Source organism: Cervus canadensis, chromosome 11, assembly GCF_019320065.1.
Source record: "Cervus canadensis isolate Bull #8, Minnesota chromosome 11, ASM1932006v1, whole genome shotgun sequence".
Classification (NCBI taxonomy): Eukaryota; Metazoa; Chordata; class Mammalia; order Artiodactyla; family Cervidae; genus Cervus; species Cervus canadensis.
Window position 1 is genome coordinate 30,989,957 of NC_057396.1, and position 15,348 is coordinate 31,005,304.

Below are 15,348 nucleotides of genomic sequence, written 5' to 3' on the forward strand. Positions count from 1 at the left end.
TTTTCTATATACATGAGAGCTGGATATGAGCATGAAAATTTAAAACTCACTGTTTGGGATTAGCAAGTACAAACTACTGTATATGAAATAGGTAAATAACACAGTCCTACTGTATAGCACAGGGAACTATATTCAATATCGTGTAATAAACTATAATGGAAAATAATATGTACTTTTGTACATATGTGCATAATTGAAAAGAAAAATAATGTACTTATATACATATATGCAACTGAATACATATGTGTACACATATATGTGATACACTTATATACATATGTGTAACTGTATCACTTTGTTGTATACCAGACACCAATGCAACATTGTAAATCAACTATGCTTCAATAACAATTAAAAAAAAAGAATACCAATGTCAGCCCCCCAAAAAGGCACTAATGTTCAGTATAAATGAATAAGTCACAGGGGTGTAATTTACAGCATGATGACTGTAGTTAATATTATATTGTGTATTTGCAAGTGCTGAGAGAGTGAATCATAAAAGTTCTTATCACAGGAAAAAAATTGTAATTACATAGGTGATGGATATTAATTAGACTTACTGTGTTGATTGTTTTGCAATACATATAAAACCGAATGTTGTATACCTGAAATTAATATAGTGATTTATGTCAATTATACCTCAGTAAAATATATAAAAATTGTTAAATTTTTGAATAAAAAGAGAAAATTTAATACTCATGGCATCTTAGAAGGAAAGAAATAAACAAAAATTTGGAGGCTTGGACTCCAAAATCTTTTCACACTGATGTTTACCTGTGATGTCTAATTGGAGGGGCATGTTCTTTCCTGTTTGTCCTCTGATGGAAGCTCTGTCAAGCATGAGATAGGGCTTCTTCACATCACATATCTGAGAGCTGGGTCACAGCTCTGGCACAAACGTGGGGCTGGTGTTAGGAGGCATGAGTGAATGAGTGACCCTTGAGGAATTTGTATAGGTTGGTGGGCTTCTGGAGGTCACAGGCTGAGCCTTACACATCCAGTAAGGCCTAGCAGGATACTTGGAATACTGGTGTTGAGGAAAGGTTGATGAACGTGTGGAAGCACATTGTAATTTGGAGGAAGTGGGTAATACTGTACTCAGCAAAGTGTTTTCTGGACTGGCTGGGGAGTATTCATCGGAAGTGAGATGTCAAAGGAAGGACAAGCCTAGATATTTGTGTGCTAATTTTTTAAAAAGATTTGTTTTTTTTTGGCTATGCTGGGTCTCCATTGCTGTGCATGGGCTTTCTCTAGTTCGGTCATGTGGGAGATACTCTCTAGTTATGGCTCATGGGCTTCTCATTGCGACGGCTTCTGTTGTTTCAGAGCACAGGCTATAGGCCCATGGGTTTCAGTAGTTGTGTCACACAGACCTAGTTGCTCCAAGGCATGTGGGATCTTCCTGGACCAGGGCTCAATCCCTGTCTCCTGTATTGACCGGTGGATTCCTATCCACTGTACCACCAGGGAAGCCCTTGTGTGTTAATTTATCATACACATGGTGTACATCTAATATGTGCTAAGCACAGTGCTGGGCCCTGGGGATGGAAAGAAACGACATATGAAATAGGATCTTTGCTCTCAAATAACTAACAGGGTGGTGGAAGGTATAGGGCACGGAATCAGTAATTCCTGTATCCCAGGGAGGATGAGAAGTGTCATGATAAAGGGAAGTACAGTGTGGTACAGGACCACTGTGCGGGCGGGGGCCATCAGGGAAGTTTGCCCTGGGAAGGTACTACTTTTGGAGGATGATAATAGCTTTAATATTGAGTATCACTCAAAGCCAGATACCTTTCTAAGTATTTTGTAGGTACTAATTTATTTAATTTTCATAACACCCCGATAAAAAAGATGTTTTTATCATCCCCATTTTTTTTTTTTTAATTTAGAGCATCTTTTATTTAAGGAGTACAAAGTACTTCACAAACAAGTGAGTGTGTTGGGAGAGATGGAGAAGATAAATTACTTACCCCAAACCACACTGTAAATTCAGGAACAGAATATGTAATGCCTGTATCATCCCCATTTTATAGAGGGTGAAATTGAGCAGGTGGAAAAGTTGAGATTTGGATGTTGTTGTTCAGTTGCTAAATCATGTCCAACTCTTTGCGACCCCATGGACTGCAGCACACCAGGCTCCTCTTTCCTCTATTTCCCAGAGTCTGCTCAGATTCAAGTCCGTTGAGTCTCAGTGATGCTAGCTAAACATCTCATCCTCTACTGCCCCTTTCTCCTCTGGCCTTCAATCTTTCCCAGCCTCAGAGTCTTTTCCAATGAGTCGGCTCTTTGCGTCAGGTGGCCAAAGTACTTGGAGCTTCAGCTTCAGTCCTTCCAATGAATGTTCACGACTGATTTCCTTTAGGATTGACTGGTTTGATCTCCTTGCAGTCCACGGGACTCTCGAGTCTTCTCCAGCACCACAATTCAAAAGCATCCATTCTTCGGCGCTCAGCCTTCCTTATGGACCAACTTTCACATCCGTACATTGACCATATAAAACTAGAGCCCTCAGTCTTAATTCCTGAAGATGCTGCCTCAGTGATAGGAATGAGTGACGCAAGAGGGGAGTGAAGAAAAGGATGTATTGGTACTAGGCCGGGGAAGAGCACAGGCAAAGCCAGAGACAACTGGAAGGACCAGCGTGGGGAGTGAGATTCTGGAGTGCGTGCAGGAGATGTGGGCACTGGGAAGAAGATGGCAGTCAGCTTACTGGGCTTTTGTAACTTAGTTTTAAGTCTGAAGTAAGGAGTTTGAACTTTGTTCTGAAATTAGGGGACGCCTGAAGGATTTTTAAGCTGGGAAGAGCCATGATCAAATCTGCATTTCAAGAAGAACACTGTTGTATCAGTGTCAAGGATAGACTGGAGTAGGGCCAGGTTGGCAATGGGCGAAGCGGCCAGGAGCCTAGTAAGGTAATCCCCGCCGGGAGTGATGAGGGCTTGACCTCAGGCCATGCAGTGACAGTGATGAATGGAGGGCGGGATGCCTTTGAGGGATAGTGTAGGTCCCTCAGTCGTGTCCGGCTCTTTTCGACCCCATGGACTGTACAGTCCATGGAATTCTCCAGGCCAGAATACTGGAGTGGGTAGCCTTTCCCTTCTCCAGGGGATCTTCCCAACCTAGGGATCGAACCCAGGTCTCCTGCATTGCAGGCTGATTCTTTACCAACTAAGCTATGAGGGAAGCCCCTTTGAGGGATAGTAAGGTAGCATCTGCAGGACCTGGTGTGAAGTTGGTGAGGACGTGCATTTCTAATTTGAATGCACCCTTAGTTGTGGAGTCAAAGGGAGAAGACAAAAAGGCGGTGAATTCATTTTGGCCGTGCTCAGTTTGAGATTCCTGTTGCACCCAAGAGAGTCCAGTACCACGGCAAATGTGCTGTGCTGTGCCTCGTTGCTTAGTTGTGTCTGACTCTTGGTGACCCCATGGACTGCAGCCCACCAGGCTCCTCTGACCATGGGATTCTCCAGGCTCTAAGAATAATGGAGTAGGTTGCCATGCCCTGCTCTAGGGGATCTTCCCAGCCCAGGGATTGAACCCAAGTCTCCCACATTGCAGGTGGATTCTTTACCATCTGAGCCACAAGGGAAACCCAAGAAAACTGGGGTGGGTAGCCTATCCCTTCTCCGGGGGATCTTTCCCACCCAGGAAAAGAACTGGGGTCTCCTGCATTGCAGTGGATTCTTGACCAGCTGAGCTACCAGGGATGCCCCATGGCAAATGTATGATAATAAAATAAGTATTACTGAGGACTTCCCTTGTGGTCCAGTGGCCAAGAGTCCACCCTCCCAATGCAGGGGCCTAGGTTCAATCCCTGATCAGAGAGCTAGATCCCACATGCCACAGCTAAAAATCCCATAGGGCTACATCGAAGATCAGAGATCCCACATGCTGGCCAAATACATAAACAAACATATACATATGTTTTTAAAAAGTATTATTAACATTTTTATGGTACTTATTACTTGCCAAGACTTCTGTTAAGTGCTTTATGTCAGTCAACTTGCACAGTCCTCCCAACAGGTCTGTGAAGTGACTTACATTTTAAAAGACAAGAGGGCAAGAATGTAAAGAGAGGTTAACAAGCTGCTCTGAGTTACTCAGATTACAAGAGGCAGAGCTGGAACTCAAATCCTAGGTTTGATCTGGAAACCTCTAAGCTGTGTAAAAAAGCTTTCTAGTTGTACTGATATGGAAACTGGTAGCCACATGTAGTTATCAAGTTCTCGAAATGTAACTAGTACAACTAAAGAACTGAATTTACAAATATATTTTATTTATTGATTTATTTCTTTGGCTCCACGGGTCTTGGTTGTGACATGCAGGGTCTTTGGTTGCAACATATGGGATCTAGCTTCCTGACCAAGGATTGAACCTGGGCCTCCAGCACTGGGAACATGGACTCCCAGCCACGGAACCACCAGGGGAATCCCAAGGAGCTGCATTTTTTCTGAATTGAAGTAACCGCATGTGACTAGTGGCTGCCCAGCTCCCTGCTGTCTTTGGGCGTCATTAATGTGTCCTTCATGATTGAAGCCTTGCATGTGGATATGATTTCCCCAGAGATACATTGCAGTGGATTTTAATCTCCTGTGGATTACCTTCTCTATTTGAGAATCAGATGAGAGCTATAAATCCTCTCCCGTGAATGTGTAATATAACAATTTCATAGATCCACAAAACCTAGGCTCCTGGGTATAAAGCTTGGAAGAGCAAGATACCCAATAAAATGTGAACTCCTTGAGGCGTGGAGTTTCAGCTTAAGCATCAGTTAATGCTGAAGCTGAAACTCCAGTACTTTGGCCACCTGATGTGAAGAACTGACTCATTTGAAAAGACCCTGATGCTGGGAAAGATTGAAGGCGGGAGGAGAAGGGGACGACAGAGGATGAGATGGTTCGATGGCATCACTGACTCAATGGACATGAGTTTGAGTAAACTCCAGGAGTTGGTGATGGACAGGGAGGCCTGGTGTGCTGCAGTCCATGGGGTTGCAAAGAGTTGAGCGGCTGAACTGAATTGAACTGAGGCATGGAGGTTTCTATTGTTTTGTTTACTACTCTGTGTTTCGTATCTAAATTCTAGAACAATGCCTGGTCTTTAGTTGGTATTATGGGCTTCTCTGGTGGCTCTGACGATAAAGAATCTACCTGCAATGCAGGAGACCCAGGTTCAATCCTTGGGTCAGGAAGATCCCCTGGAGAAGGGAATGGCTACCCATTCCAGTATTCTTGCCTGGAGAATTCCATGGACAGAGGAACCTGGCACAAAGAGTCGGACACAGCTGAGCCACTAACGCTTTCCTAGCAGGTATCAGATAATTTATTAAATGAGAGGCTTAATGAGTCCTTGGAAACATTTTAGGACCAAACAGAAGAGTCCACGAAGTTTGCTAAAAAAAGAAGAGAAACCCATAAATAGGATAAAATCCAAGAACCAGCAGATGGTTGTGTCCTAGAAGGCAAGAACGGTGAAGTTTAAAGAATGGGAATAATCATCAGCGGCAGAACTGCCTAGGTGGTCAAGTGAGGTTGCTGCTGCTGCTGCTGCTAAGTCACTTCAGTCGTGTCCGACTCTGTGCCACCCCATAAACGGCAGCCCACCAGGCTCCTCTGTCCATGGGATTTTCCAGGCAAGAACACTGGAATGGGGTGCCCTTGCCTTCTCCGCAAGTGAGATTAGGGTAGATAAATAACTATTGTCATTGGCTGGCAGTAACAGAGGTCCTGGTTGATGGCAAGGCAGGGTACTGGTGCAGGTTGCAACAACTAATTCACGAGTCAGTGGTGAAGAGTAGAGGCAGAGGTCTCAATCTTGGTTGCCCCCCAGAATCACTGGACAGCTTTTAACAAATATGTATGCTTGAGCAGGCTCAGACTTTGACTTCGTAACTTGGAGGAGGGGGCCAAAGATTCTGCATAGTAAAGCTCCCAGCTTATCCTGATAGTATTTTTTTTTTTTAAGTAATTTAAAGTTTATTGATGGCCATAGAAGCTTCCCACTCAGTGGTAAAGAATCCACCTGCCAATGCAGGAGACACAGGAGACACAGTTTGATCCCAGGATCGGGAAGATCCCCTGGAGGAAGAAATGACAACCCATTCCAGTCTTCTTGCCTGAAAAGCCCATGGACAGAAGAGCTGGCGGGCTATAGTCCATAGAGTTGCACAGAGTCGAACACGACTGAGCACACATGCACACACACGAAGGAGCATTATTAGATGTGATAATATTTTAAATGTTTTAAGATGAAGAATTACCTGGAAGAATCAGAATAAATGAGATATGCTTGAAATAGGGAAATAAGGATCTTTTCTTTGTTTATTAATAACTACTTAATCACCACAACATGTTAGATGTTAATCTGTGAGATGGTTTTGACGAAGTTCGGCAATCACCAAATAATGTGTTCGTTCAATTAAAAAATGGCCCTGAAGGAAAGGAAGGAAGCATAATGGAGATAGGGAGAGTTTTTTTTTTTAAAGTTAGAGACATGGGTATGTTTAGAGGCAAAAAAGCTATTAAATAGAGAAGTATTGGGAATTCCCTGGCTGTCCAGGGGTTAGACTGAGCTTTCACTGCCGAGGGCGTGGGTTCGATCCCTGGTTTGGTTGTTGTTCAGTCGCCCAGTCATGTCCAACTGTTTGCGACCCCGTGCACTGCACCCCACCATGGTTCCCTGTCCCTCTGCATCCCCCAGAGTTTGCTCGAGTTCATGTCCATTGCATCGGTGATGCCATCCAACCACCTCATCCTTTTTGCTTTCTTCTCCTTCTGCCTTCAATCTTTCTCAGCCTCAGGGTCTTTTTCCAATGAGTCAGCTGTTCGCATCAGGTGGTCTAAGTATTGGAGCTTCAACTTTAGCATCCGTCCTTCCAATGAGTATTCAGTGTTGATTTCCTTTAAGATTGACTGATTTGATCTCCTTGCTGTCCAAGAGACTCTCAAGAGTCTTGGATCCCTGGTTGGGGAATTAAAAATCTCATAAGCAGGGCAGCACAGCCAAAAGCGACAGCAAAACCTAAATAGAGAAGTATAGTGAGTTGTAATGAGTTAAAAGACATTTAGCTGGGTTCTGAATCCCTGAATCTTTGACCAGCTACCCACCTTGCCACTTGTTCCCAGGGGAGCCATTGAGCAGAAGCAGTCCCTGCTTTCTTTGCAGACATATCATTAATTTTCATGCATAGCATGTAATTTTCTAAGTAGTATTTGAGAATATTCAGGTATGTTGTATAAAAAGCTGGCAGTCCTTGGCAGTGTCTCAAATCACATCTGTTTACTTTCTTTCTATTATTAGACTTTCTTATAGCTGCTTGCCAGATGACAAACAGAAACTATTCCCTTTTATCCTCCACTTATTTGCTACCCGCCTTTCTCCCCCCAGACACCCTTCTTGCTTAAACTAAAATGGTAGATGCCAGAGTCATTTCACAGGTGCATATAATTCAACATGAAAACTCAGTCTTTTGTCAGTGATGGTGTGAGTCTACTTTTCAAGTCCGTGGTTCTCAACATTTTTACCATAAAGGTCTCTTCTGCTGTTTCCCTTCCATGTATTGGATGTTTCAAAGTATTTATCTGCCAAAGTAACTGTGAATATTAAGTCCAGTGAATGTCCAACATTTCAGGTACACCTACCAAGGCCCCAACATGGACCTATGCGTGTGCTCAGTTGTGTCTGACTCATTGCAACCCTGTGGACTGTGGCCTCACTGGAATTTTCCAGGCAACAATACTGGAATGAGTTGTCATTTCCTACTCCAGGGGATCTTCCCCACTTCCCCATCGAATCCGAGTCTTTTGAGTCTCCTGCATTGGCAGGGGAATTCTTTACCACTGAGCTACCTGAGAAGCCCAACATGGCCCTAGATGCTTACAAATGGTAGATGGTTTCTACCATTTCTAATCCTCATTACAGTCTTTAAAGTCATGTGTCATATCCACGACTGACACTTGGGAAAGTAAAGTAATTTGCCCAACGTCACTGTGCCAAGTGGCAAAACGTGAATCTTCCAGACTCCAAATCCTGAAGTCAGATATTGTGATTGCATTACTCATAACTTAATCCTCAGTACAGTTCTACAAGTGGTGTGTTATTGACCTTATTTTCCAGGGAAAAAGGCTGAGAGAGGGTAAATGACTTGTCAAACTTAAAGGGCCAATAAGAAACAAAGCTGGGGGTGAACCTAGGTTTGTCTGTCTCTATAGTATATATATATTGGACTTCCCTGGTAGCTCAGATGGCAAAGAATCTGCCTGCCACTGAGGGAGACCCAGGTTCAATCCCTGGGTTGGGAAGATCCTCTGGAGAAGGGAATGACAACCCATTCCAGTATTCTTGCCTGGGAAGTCCCATGGACAGTGGAGCCTGGCAGGCTACAGTCTGGGGTTGCAAAGAGTGAGACATGACTGAGTGACTAATACTTTCACTTTCAGAGTAATTCTGTTACATCCACTGCTTCAAATAATTTCTTCCCCCACTTTTATTAATCAAAGACATACATCAATCAAAGCCACTCTGAGCTTTTCAGCGCTTCTAATTAGCATAAGATAATTGGTACCAACACACTAAATTGCTCTGATTACAGTCCAAAACAAATGCAAAAAATGAGGCACAGCCTTGGTGTGGGTAAATGTACAGATTCCACCAGGCTTTGAAAATAGTAAATGACAGCTCACACATCCCCATAACTGCTTGGAATCTCCAGAATTTCTCAAACCCCTTCTGGGTTTAGGAGTCACAGTAGTGTTATCTGGGTAAGAAAGAGCTGTTTCTACTTAGGAAGCACCGGCTCAAAAAAGGTGCCAAATTTAATTTCCCTCAGAGTGAAGCGGTACTTTGTAGAGGACAAAAGCACACCTTCCTGGTAGCTTGTGTGTTTAGGCTGAACTTCCTTTCTGCCAGTGCCCAGGGATGAAGATGGGTGGGGAAGGGGGACCAGTGGAATCATGGGAATTTACCCAGACTGCACTGAGGAGCTTCCTGCTCTAGCCTGGGAATTTCTGCCTCTGGGGTGTACACTGCCTCAGATGGAATGGATTTTTTCCAGCCAACGTTCCTGGTTTAGGGTGACCTTCTAGGATAAGCTCCCAGCACTGACTTGCTGGCAGAGAAACAAAACCAGGACTCTGGATTCGATTCACTTCAGCTAGTTTCCCTTAGGAACATTCTGGAATGTAAAGAAGCATTTCCCCCACCTTATTTGGTAACTCCGTCTGGTGTTTCAAAATTGAATTTCTATAGTGAATTTTATCAGCAGCTTGAATTTATAACAGGAGAGACTTTTAGTCTTCCTCCTGCCTTTTCTAGCTCTTCTGAGGAAAAGGCAAAAAGCGGTTGCTTATACAACTTTGCTTCCTTGCATTGTTAAGCTGACTTTGGGTCATCTCGTGCCCAGGCTAAGTCACCCCAAATCAGGCTTTCTGACAAAACATTTTTATCTGTGAGCACTCTCTGCTGGCCTTCCTCCAAGTTCTTCTCACCTTCCTTACGCGGCAGAACCCACAATGGTCACCTCCCCCTCCAAGGCCTTGACTGAAATGGAGTCACTGTGGATATAGCCCTTGACCTTCCAGCCTCCCATGTGCATGCATGCCTGCTAAGTCACTTCAGTCATTTTCTGACTCTGTGTGACCCCGTGGACTGTAGTGGGCTAAAAATGCTGGAGTGGGTTGCTGTTTCCTCCTCCAGGGGATCTTTCCCACCCAGGGATCAAACCCCTGTCTTTTGCGTCTCCTGCATTGGCAGACGGACTGCTGAGCCACGAGGGAAGCCCCAGGCCTCCCACACGCCTCTGTAAACACCCTGCGTGGTGGTAGCTTTTCTTCATGACCTCAGGAGCCTGGCAGATTGATGTAGAGGCCAGGGCAAGCTGCCCAGTGTCCAGGTGGCCTGTATCATTTGAAAAGGCTCATGTAAGAGAGGAGCTGAGAGGTGTTTTGTTTTGTTTGAGAGAGAGGCCATATCTGAATCTCTGGAAATTCTGCTCAAGAAAGATCATTTTATGGAGTTGAGTAGAGGATGGGAGTGGTTGGCCTCTATCTCACCTTTAAAGATGGTGGGGGAAAAACATGTTCTGAAAATGGGAGGAGAGAGGACCAGGCTCCTCCTGTTGGGGGAAGGAGCCTGTGCACCCTGCGGTGGTTGTTGCCATGGATTTACCTGTTGTCCTCCTATTTCACGTTCACCTCAAATTCCCCAGCACAAGTGTCTGTGACCTGTGTCCTTTCATCCTATGGCCATTGATGCATCGCAGTACTCAGTGAGGGTTAATTAATTAATATGTGGTCCACGTTTGATGAGTTGAACTGAACCAGAACCCTCTCTTCTGCTCATCCTGAATCTGTTTGAATTTCAAGTGTCAGCAAAACGCCCTTGCTGTTGAGTCAGTTTTCTCTTACCAGCCCCCGAAGGAAATGCTCTTTCTCTGGGCTTTGTTTCTATAGCATTTAATATTGACTTCTAAGAGCTGTCATTTTCTCCTTTTAAATGTAGTTTATATTGACTCTTACTTTCCACATTGTAAACATGTTGAGAGATGTTTGAGATCAGACAGAGATCCTTGTCTGATTCATGTCTTTATTTTCCATGACCCACAAAATGATGCCTTACACATAATAATAGCGTTTTTACAGCAGTCAATGGGCTTCCAGTGTTGCCTGACTAGTAAAGAACCTGGCTGCCAACGCAGGAGATGCAAGAAACAAGGGTTTGATTCTTGGGTTGGGAAGATCCCCTGGAGAAGGAAATGGCAACTTGCTCCAGTATTCTTGCCTGGAAAATCCCACAGACAGAGGAGCCTGGTGAGCTACAGTCCACGAGGTAACAAGGAGTTGGACACGACGCACACACACACAGCCGTTAATGTGTGCCAAACACCGTTCTTGATATTTAATTCTTAGAATAGCTTTGTATTCTTTAATCCTTATGATTGTTAAGAACTGTCATAACATCTGTCTTCATTTTGTAGGTAAGGAAAACACCGTTCAATAAGTTGCTCAGAGTCGTGATAGTAGGAAGTGAAAGATAATCTGAGGCAGAATATTCTAAGGTATTCACTTAACCTTGATGTTGCCTCTTCTTCATATATGTGCACATAGAGGGCATTATAAATACTTGTTGAATGCATGCAGTTGATATTTCTTAGTTGCTTAGAACCAATAAATAGTTTGAAGGTGATCCATGGTTGCTTTTATCTCCACTTTCTGAGCTGTTTTCTAAGCAATGGGAAGGCCGGAAGGGGGCGCCAGAAGGTTGGTTCTAGTTTTGGTTTCAGAAGCTGGATGGGTTGGCTGCCTTCAGGTTCTGGTTTGGAAGACGGCAGTGCCATCTAGTGGGATAACTTTTTAATATCAGCTCAGAATTATTTTTCTGAAACCCTGGTTCTTGTCATTTAGTTCTGGGAGCTCCTTTTTTGGGCTTCTCAGGGTGGTTTGCAGTGGAAATAAGTAGAATCCATCTGCCAGGAGTTGCCAGAACAGGAAAGCTTTGTAATCCTTATGATTGTTAAGGAAGAGGTCCCTCCGGAAGAGAAAATGGCTTCATCCGCTTGTTGAATCCACTGTTGCTTGCCTGGAAAATCCCATGAGCTGACAAGAGGCCGGAGCCTCAGGCAGCTGTTCATAGTGTCCATCAGGGAAATCACAAAGTGGGATCAGACATGACTGAGCAGTTTTGATAGCCTGGCAAGGGAAGGTAGGGTGAGAAGGATTGAGCCCACTATAGTTTAAATGGAGTCAAGTTTAATTTCTTCCATGAAGAGGCTGTAGTGCTGACGTGGTCATTGGGTTGGTGGAGCCCCTTTGGGTTTTAGATGGTGTAAAACACTGGGCTCCAGACACCCCTCCTTCCTACTTCTCCTCACATGTACTGCCAGAAATGTAGGCTGATATTCCTCTCTCTCTCTTTTTAATATTATTTTGGTATTCCTCTCTTGATAATGGGTCTGTTTTGGAATTTGAGTTCTAGTCATCTGTGGGTTGCCTGCTGTAGTCTTAACACCTATCCTCGGGTGTATAGAGGAAGATACTTGATCCATATGACAGATCAGTCCCAATGTAAAAAAGGCCAGTGGGTCAGCAACATGATAGTATAATTTGTTATGAGTTTTTTTTTAATTCACTTATTTTTAATTGAAGGATAACTGCTTTATAGTATTGTTTGTTTCTGCCATACATCAATATGAATCAGCCATAGATATACATATGTCCCCCTCTCCCACCTCCTACCCCATCCCACCCCTCTAGGTTGTTACAGAGCACTTGTTTCAGCTCCCTAAGTCATACATCAAATTTCCACTGGCTATCTATTGTATATATGGTGGAGTATATGTTTTCAAAAGGCAAGTTGAATGACTAGTAGCCATTCCATAGGGAACGAGTAGCCAAAAAGGTGCTCTGTGTACACACTTCATCCTGCCAGGCAACTGGAAGCTTCGTATGTGGTGCTTTTCTTTTTAGTGTGGTGCTTTTCTGATTTCTGGCCTGTGTGTGTGTTTGTGTGCATGTGTGTGTATTTGAAAATGTGTTGTAAATTGCTTCTGAGTTCATTTGCTTCTTGCTGAAAGATGGGATCTTGAGAGCATGGTTATAACATCACTTGCTTCTTTGATGGAAAGTGTGCGGGCACTACAACAAGCACTTACCTGTAAGATCGCTCAGAGTTTGCTGTCTGCTGGGGATCTAGTCTAAGGAATATGCGGTGTAGAGATCAGTGCTTTTTATGGCTGTAGACTATCCAGCAGAACAAGGGAACAATTTTGGTCCTCCTGGGCCTGGGTTATAGTGACATGTATGGTAATAACAATTTACTATTACTAGAATTTATACAAAACAGGGGTTTGCTAACATTTTCTGTAAGGGGTCATACAGTAAATATTTAGGCTTTGTGGGATAATGGCCTTCTTGCTGTACTTAATTCAGCAGTTTAACTACACAGCTTAACTACATACCTTAACTACACAGCTCCGCCCTTGTAGCAAGAACAGTCCTGATTACTAGGTAAATGAATGAGGGTGGCTGTGTTCCAGTAAACCTGTATTTATGAAATATAATTTTGAATTTCATGTAATTTTCATGTGTCATGAAATATTATTATCATTAAATTTTTTTTTTTTAATTCCCAACCATTTAAAAAAGCAAGTACCATTCTTAGCCTGCAGGGGCTCCAGATTTGGCCAGGGGGCTATGGCTTAAGGACTCTTGATTAGATACCTGGAGTACTTAATACAAATGACTGATCACCAGCTTTGGGTTCGGCTAGTATCATAAGATGTCCAAACAACTTTTCTTTCTCTTGCGTAAGATAAATGACTGTTGAATTCCACATAACTTTAAAGTAAGTGTCATGGTATGTGCACTGTTTGGAAAAGAATTTCTAGACAGAGGCATAATGAGAGAATAGTTTACTGCTCCTTGAACAGCCGACCAGCTCATGGGAGAACTGACCCCTTTCACAGGCTAGTAGCCAGTTTTTATAGCCTTGATGCTTTCGAATTGTGGTGGTGGAAAAGACTTCAGAGTCCCCTGGACAGCAAGGAGATCAAACCAGTCAATCCTAAAGGAAATAAACCCTGAATAGTCGTTGGAAGGACTGATGCTGAAGCTGAAGTTCCAGGACTTTGCTGACCTGAAGCAAAGAGCCAACTTATTGGAAAAGACCCTGAAGCTGGGAAAGATTGAGGGCAGGAGAAGGGGGGGTCAGAGGCTGAGATGGTTAGATAGCATCACCAACTCAATGGACGTGAATTTGAGCAAACTCTGAGAGATAGTGAAGGACAGGGAGGCCTGGCGTGCTGCAGGTCACAGGACTGCAAAGAGTCAACACAGCTTAGCAACTGAACAACAATAAGGCAGAGAATATTCCTACTGGAAGGGTGGGTAATAGGGTGGGTATTTTACCTGATACGGGTCAAGGAACTAGCAGGTTTAGATCTGGAGGCTCCTGGCAACAGTTGCTATGGGGCTTGGGTAATTCTGGAGATTTTTATCTTGTGACCTTAGTATAGGGCTCCACAGTAAGCACTTTAAGAACTCTGTGAACTGAAGCTCCATAATCATCGTGCCTCCAGGGCTTTAAGGAGTGGAGAGACTTCACCTTCTAATCCCTCTGCTCCTCTGCTGGCCCTCCCAGGAGGCAAAGAATCCTGCCAGGTGGCCCCAGGCCCCATCAGGTCTCAAGTCTTTCTCCTGCTGGAATTCCCCTCTCCCCCTGCCACCCCTCCCCTTCCTGCCCCATTGGCTGTGCCTGTACCTGTGCGTCTCAGCTGAAGAATGGGACTGTTACCCTCTCCTGCAGATCTAGAGGCCCAGGGACAGAGAATGCCAGAGGCCCTTGCTCCAGGACACTGGCCTGGGAAGAGCCAGGTAATAGGTCAGGATCTTCCCAGGAGCTTTAGGTAGGATGGGTGGGGTTTTCAGAAGGTCTCAATTCCACTGCCTGCCAGTTTTGCCCTCTGTGTCAACTTCCACTGCAGGGGGAGGGAACGTGTACCTTTAAAATGTTGTAACCCTGTTTCCCTGTCGAGCTGGAGTCTCCGCGCTCTCCCCCAGGGTTGAGAAAGGAGGCGAACGTTAACGGTTCACATCCTGTCTTTCCTCAGCAGCCAGCAGAGCAGCCAGCAGAGCAGCCATGACGATGACTCCAGCAGGTTCCTGAGTCCTCGCGTGCGGGAAGAAAGGTAAGATCCCATGGCTAGGGGAGGACTGGAGGCCAGTAATGACGGGATGGGGAAGATGTTTGAGGAAGATCAAGTTTCTGCCAGCAGTGAGAACCATGATAAACTGCAAAGAAACAGAGGCTGGCCTGACCTCTGTGCTCCAACACGGGTCAGAAAGAGAACTCTACCCCCTCGACCTGAGAGGGGATTGGTTCTAAAGGCTTTTGGTGCTCAGCAGAGGGAGAAGTCAGTGTGTGGAAACCAAGTCTGTTGGGAAGATGTCGGAGTGGGACCTGAGGTGCCCTGTAAAGGTTGGGAATGGTGTGAATCCGGGGAGGGAAAGGGTGTTTCCACTCCCAAGGAAAAAGTTGTGGCCTGGGATGGTGTGTGTGTGTGTCATCAGAGTGCTACCTGAAAGCTGGGTTTGCCTTTTGCTGGGTGTCAACCAAAAGATACTGCCAAGCCAAAGATCCAGAGAAGGGGATTTATGCTAAAGCTATGGGTACATGCATATTCATGCAGGCGCTTGAATGGAGGAGAATTCAGCACAGTATTGGGACAAAGCTCAACAGAGTTCAGGCTCTAGTTGAACGAAGTCAGGAAGGTCAGCATCGTCCTTCCGTCCTCCACCTGGGTGGGGGCTCAGTTCCTGCAGAGCTTGCAGACTTGTATCAGATTGGTATGTG

The 15,348-nt window shown here is 44.6% G+C and overlaps 1 protein-coding gene across 9 annotated transcripts in view; it reads left to right on the forward strand.

The window, feature by feature from the left end:
* The window catches only part of GRAMD1B (GRAM domain containing 1B), a 260,267-nt gene that overhangs the window by 108,114 nt on the left and 136,805 nt on the right, over positions 1 to 15,348 (forward strand). For 6 of the 9 annotated variants that reach the window (XM_043481183.1, XM_043481184.1, XM_043481187.1 and 3 more), the window contains one exon: positions 14,606 to 14,683. The exons of 1 other annotated variant lie outside the window; for it this stretch is intronic. In XM_043481183.1, coding sequence (XP_043337118.1) covers positions 14,606 to 14,683 — 78 coding nt within the window. The remainder of the gene's footprint in view (positions 1 to 14,605; positions 14,684 to 15,348) is intronic. 2 more of the 9 variants (XM_043481188.1, XM_043481172.1) reach the window with 1 other exon arrangement.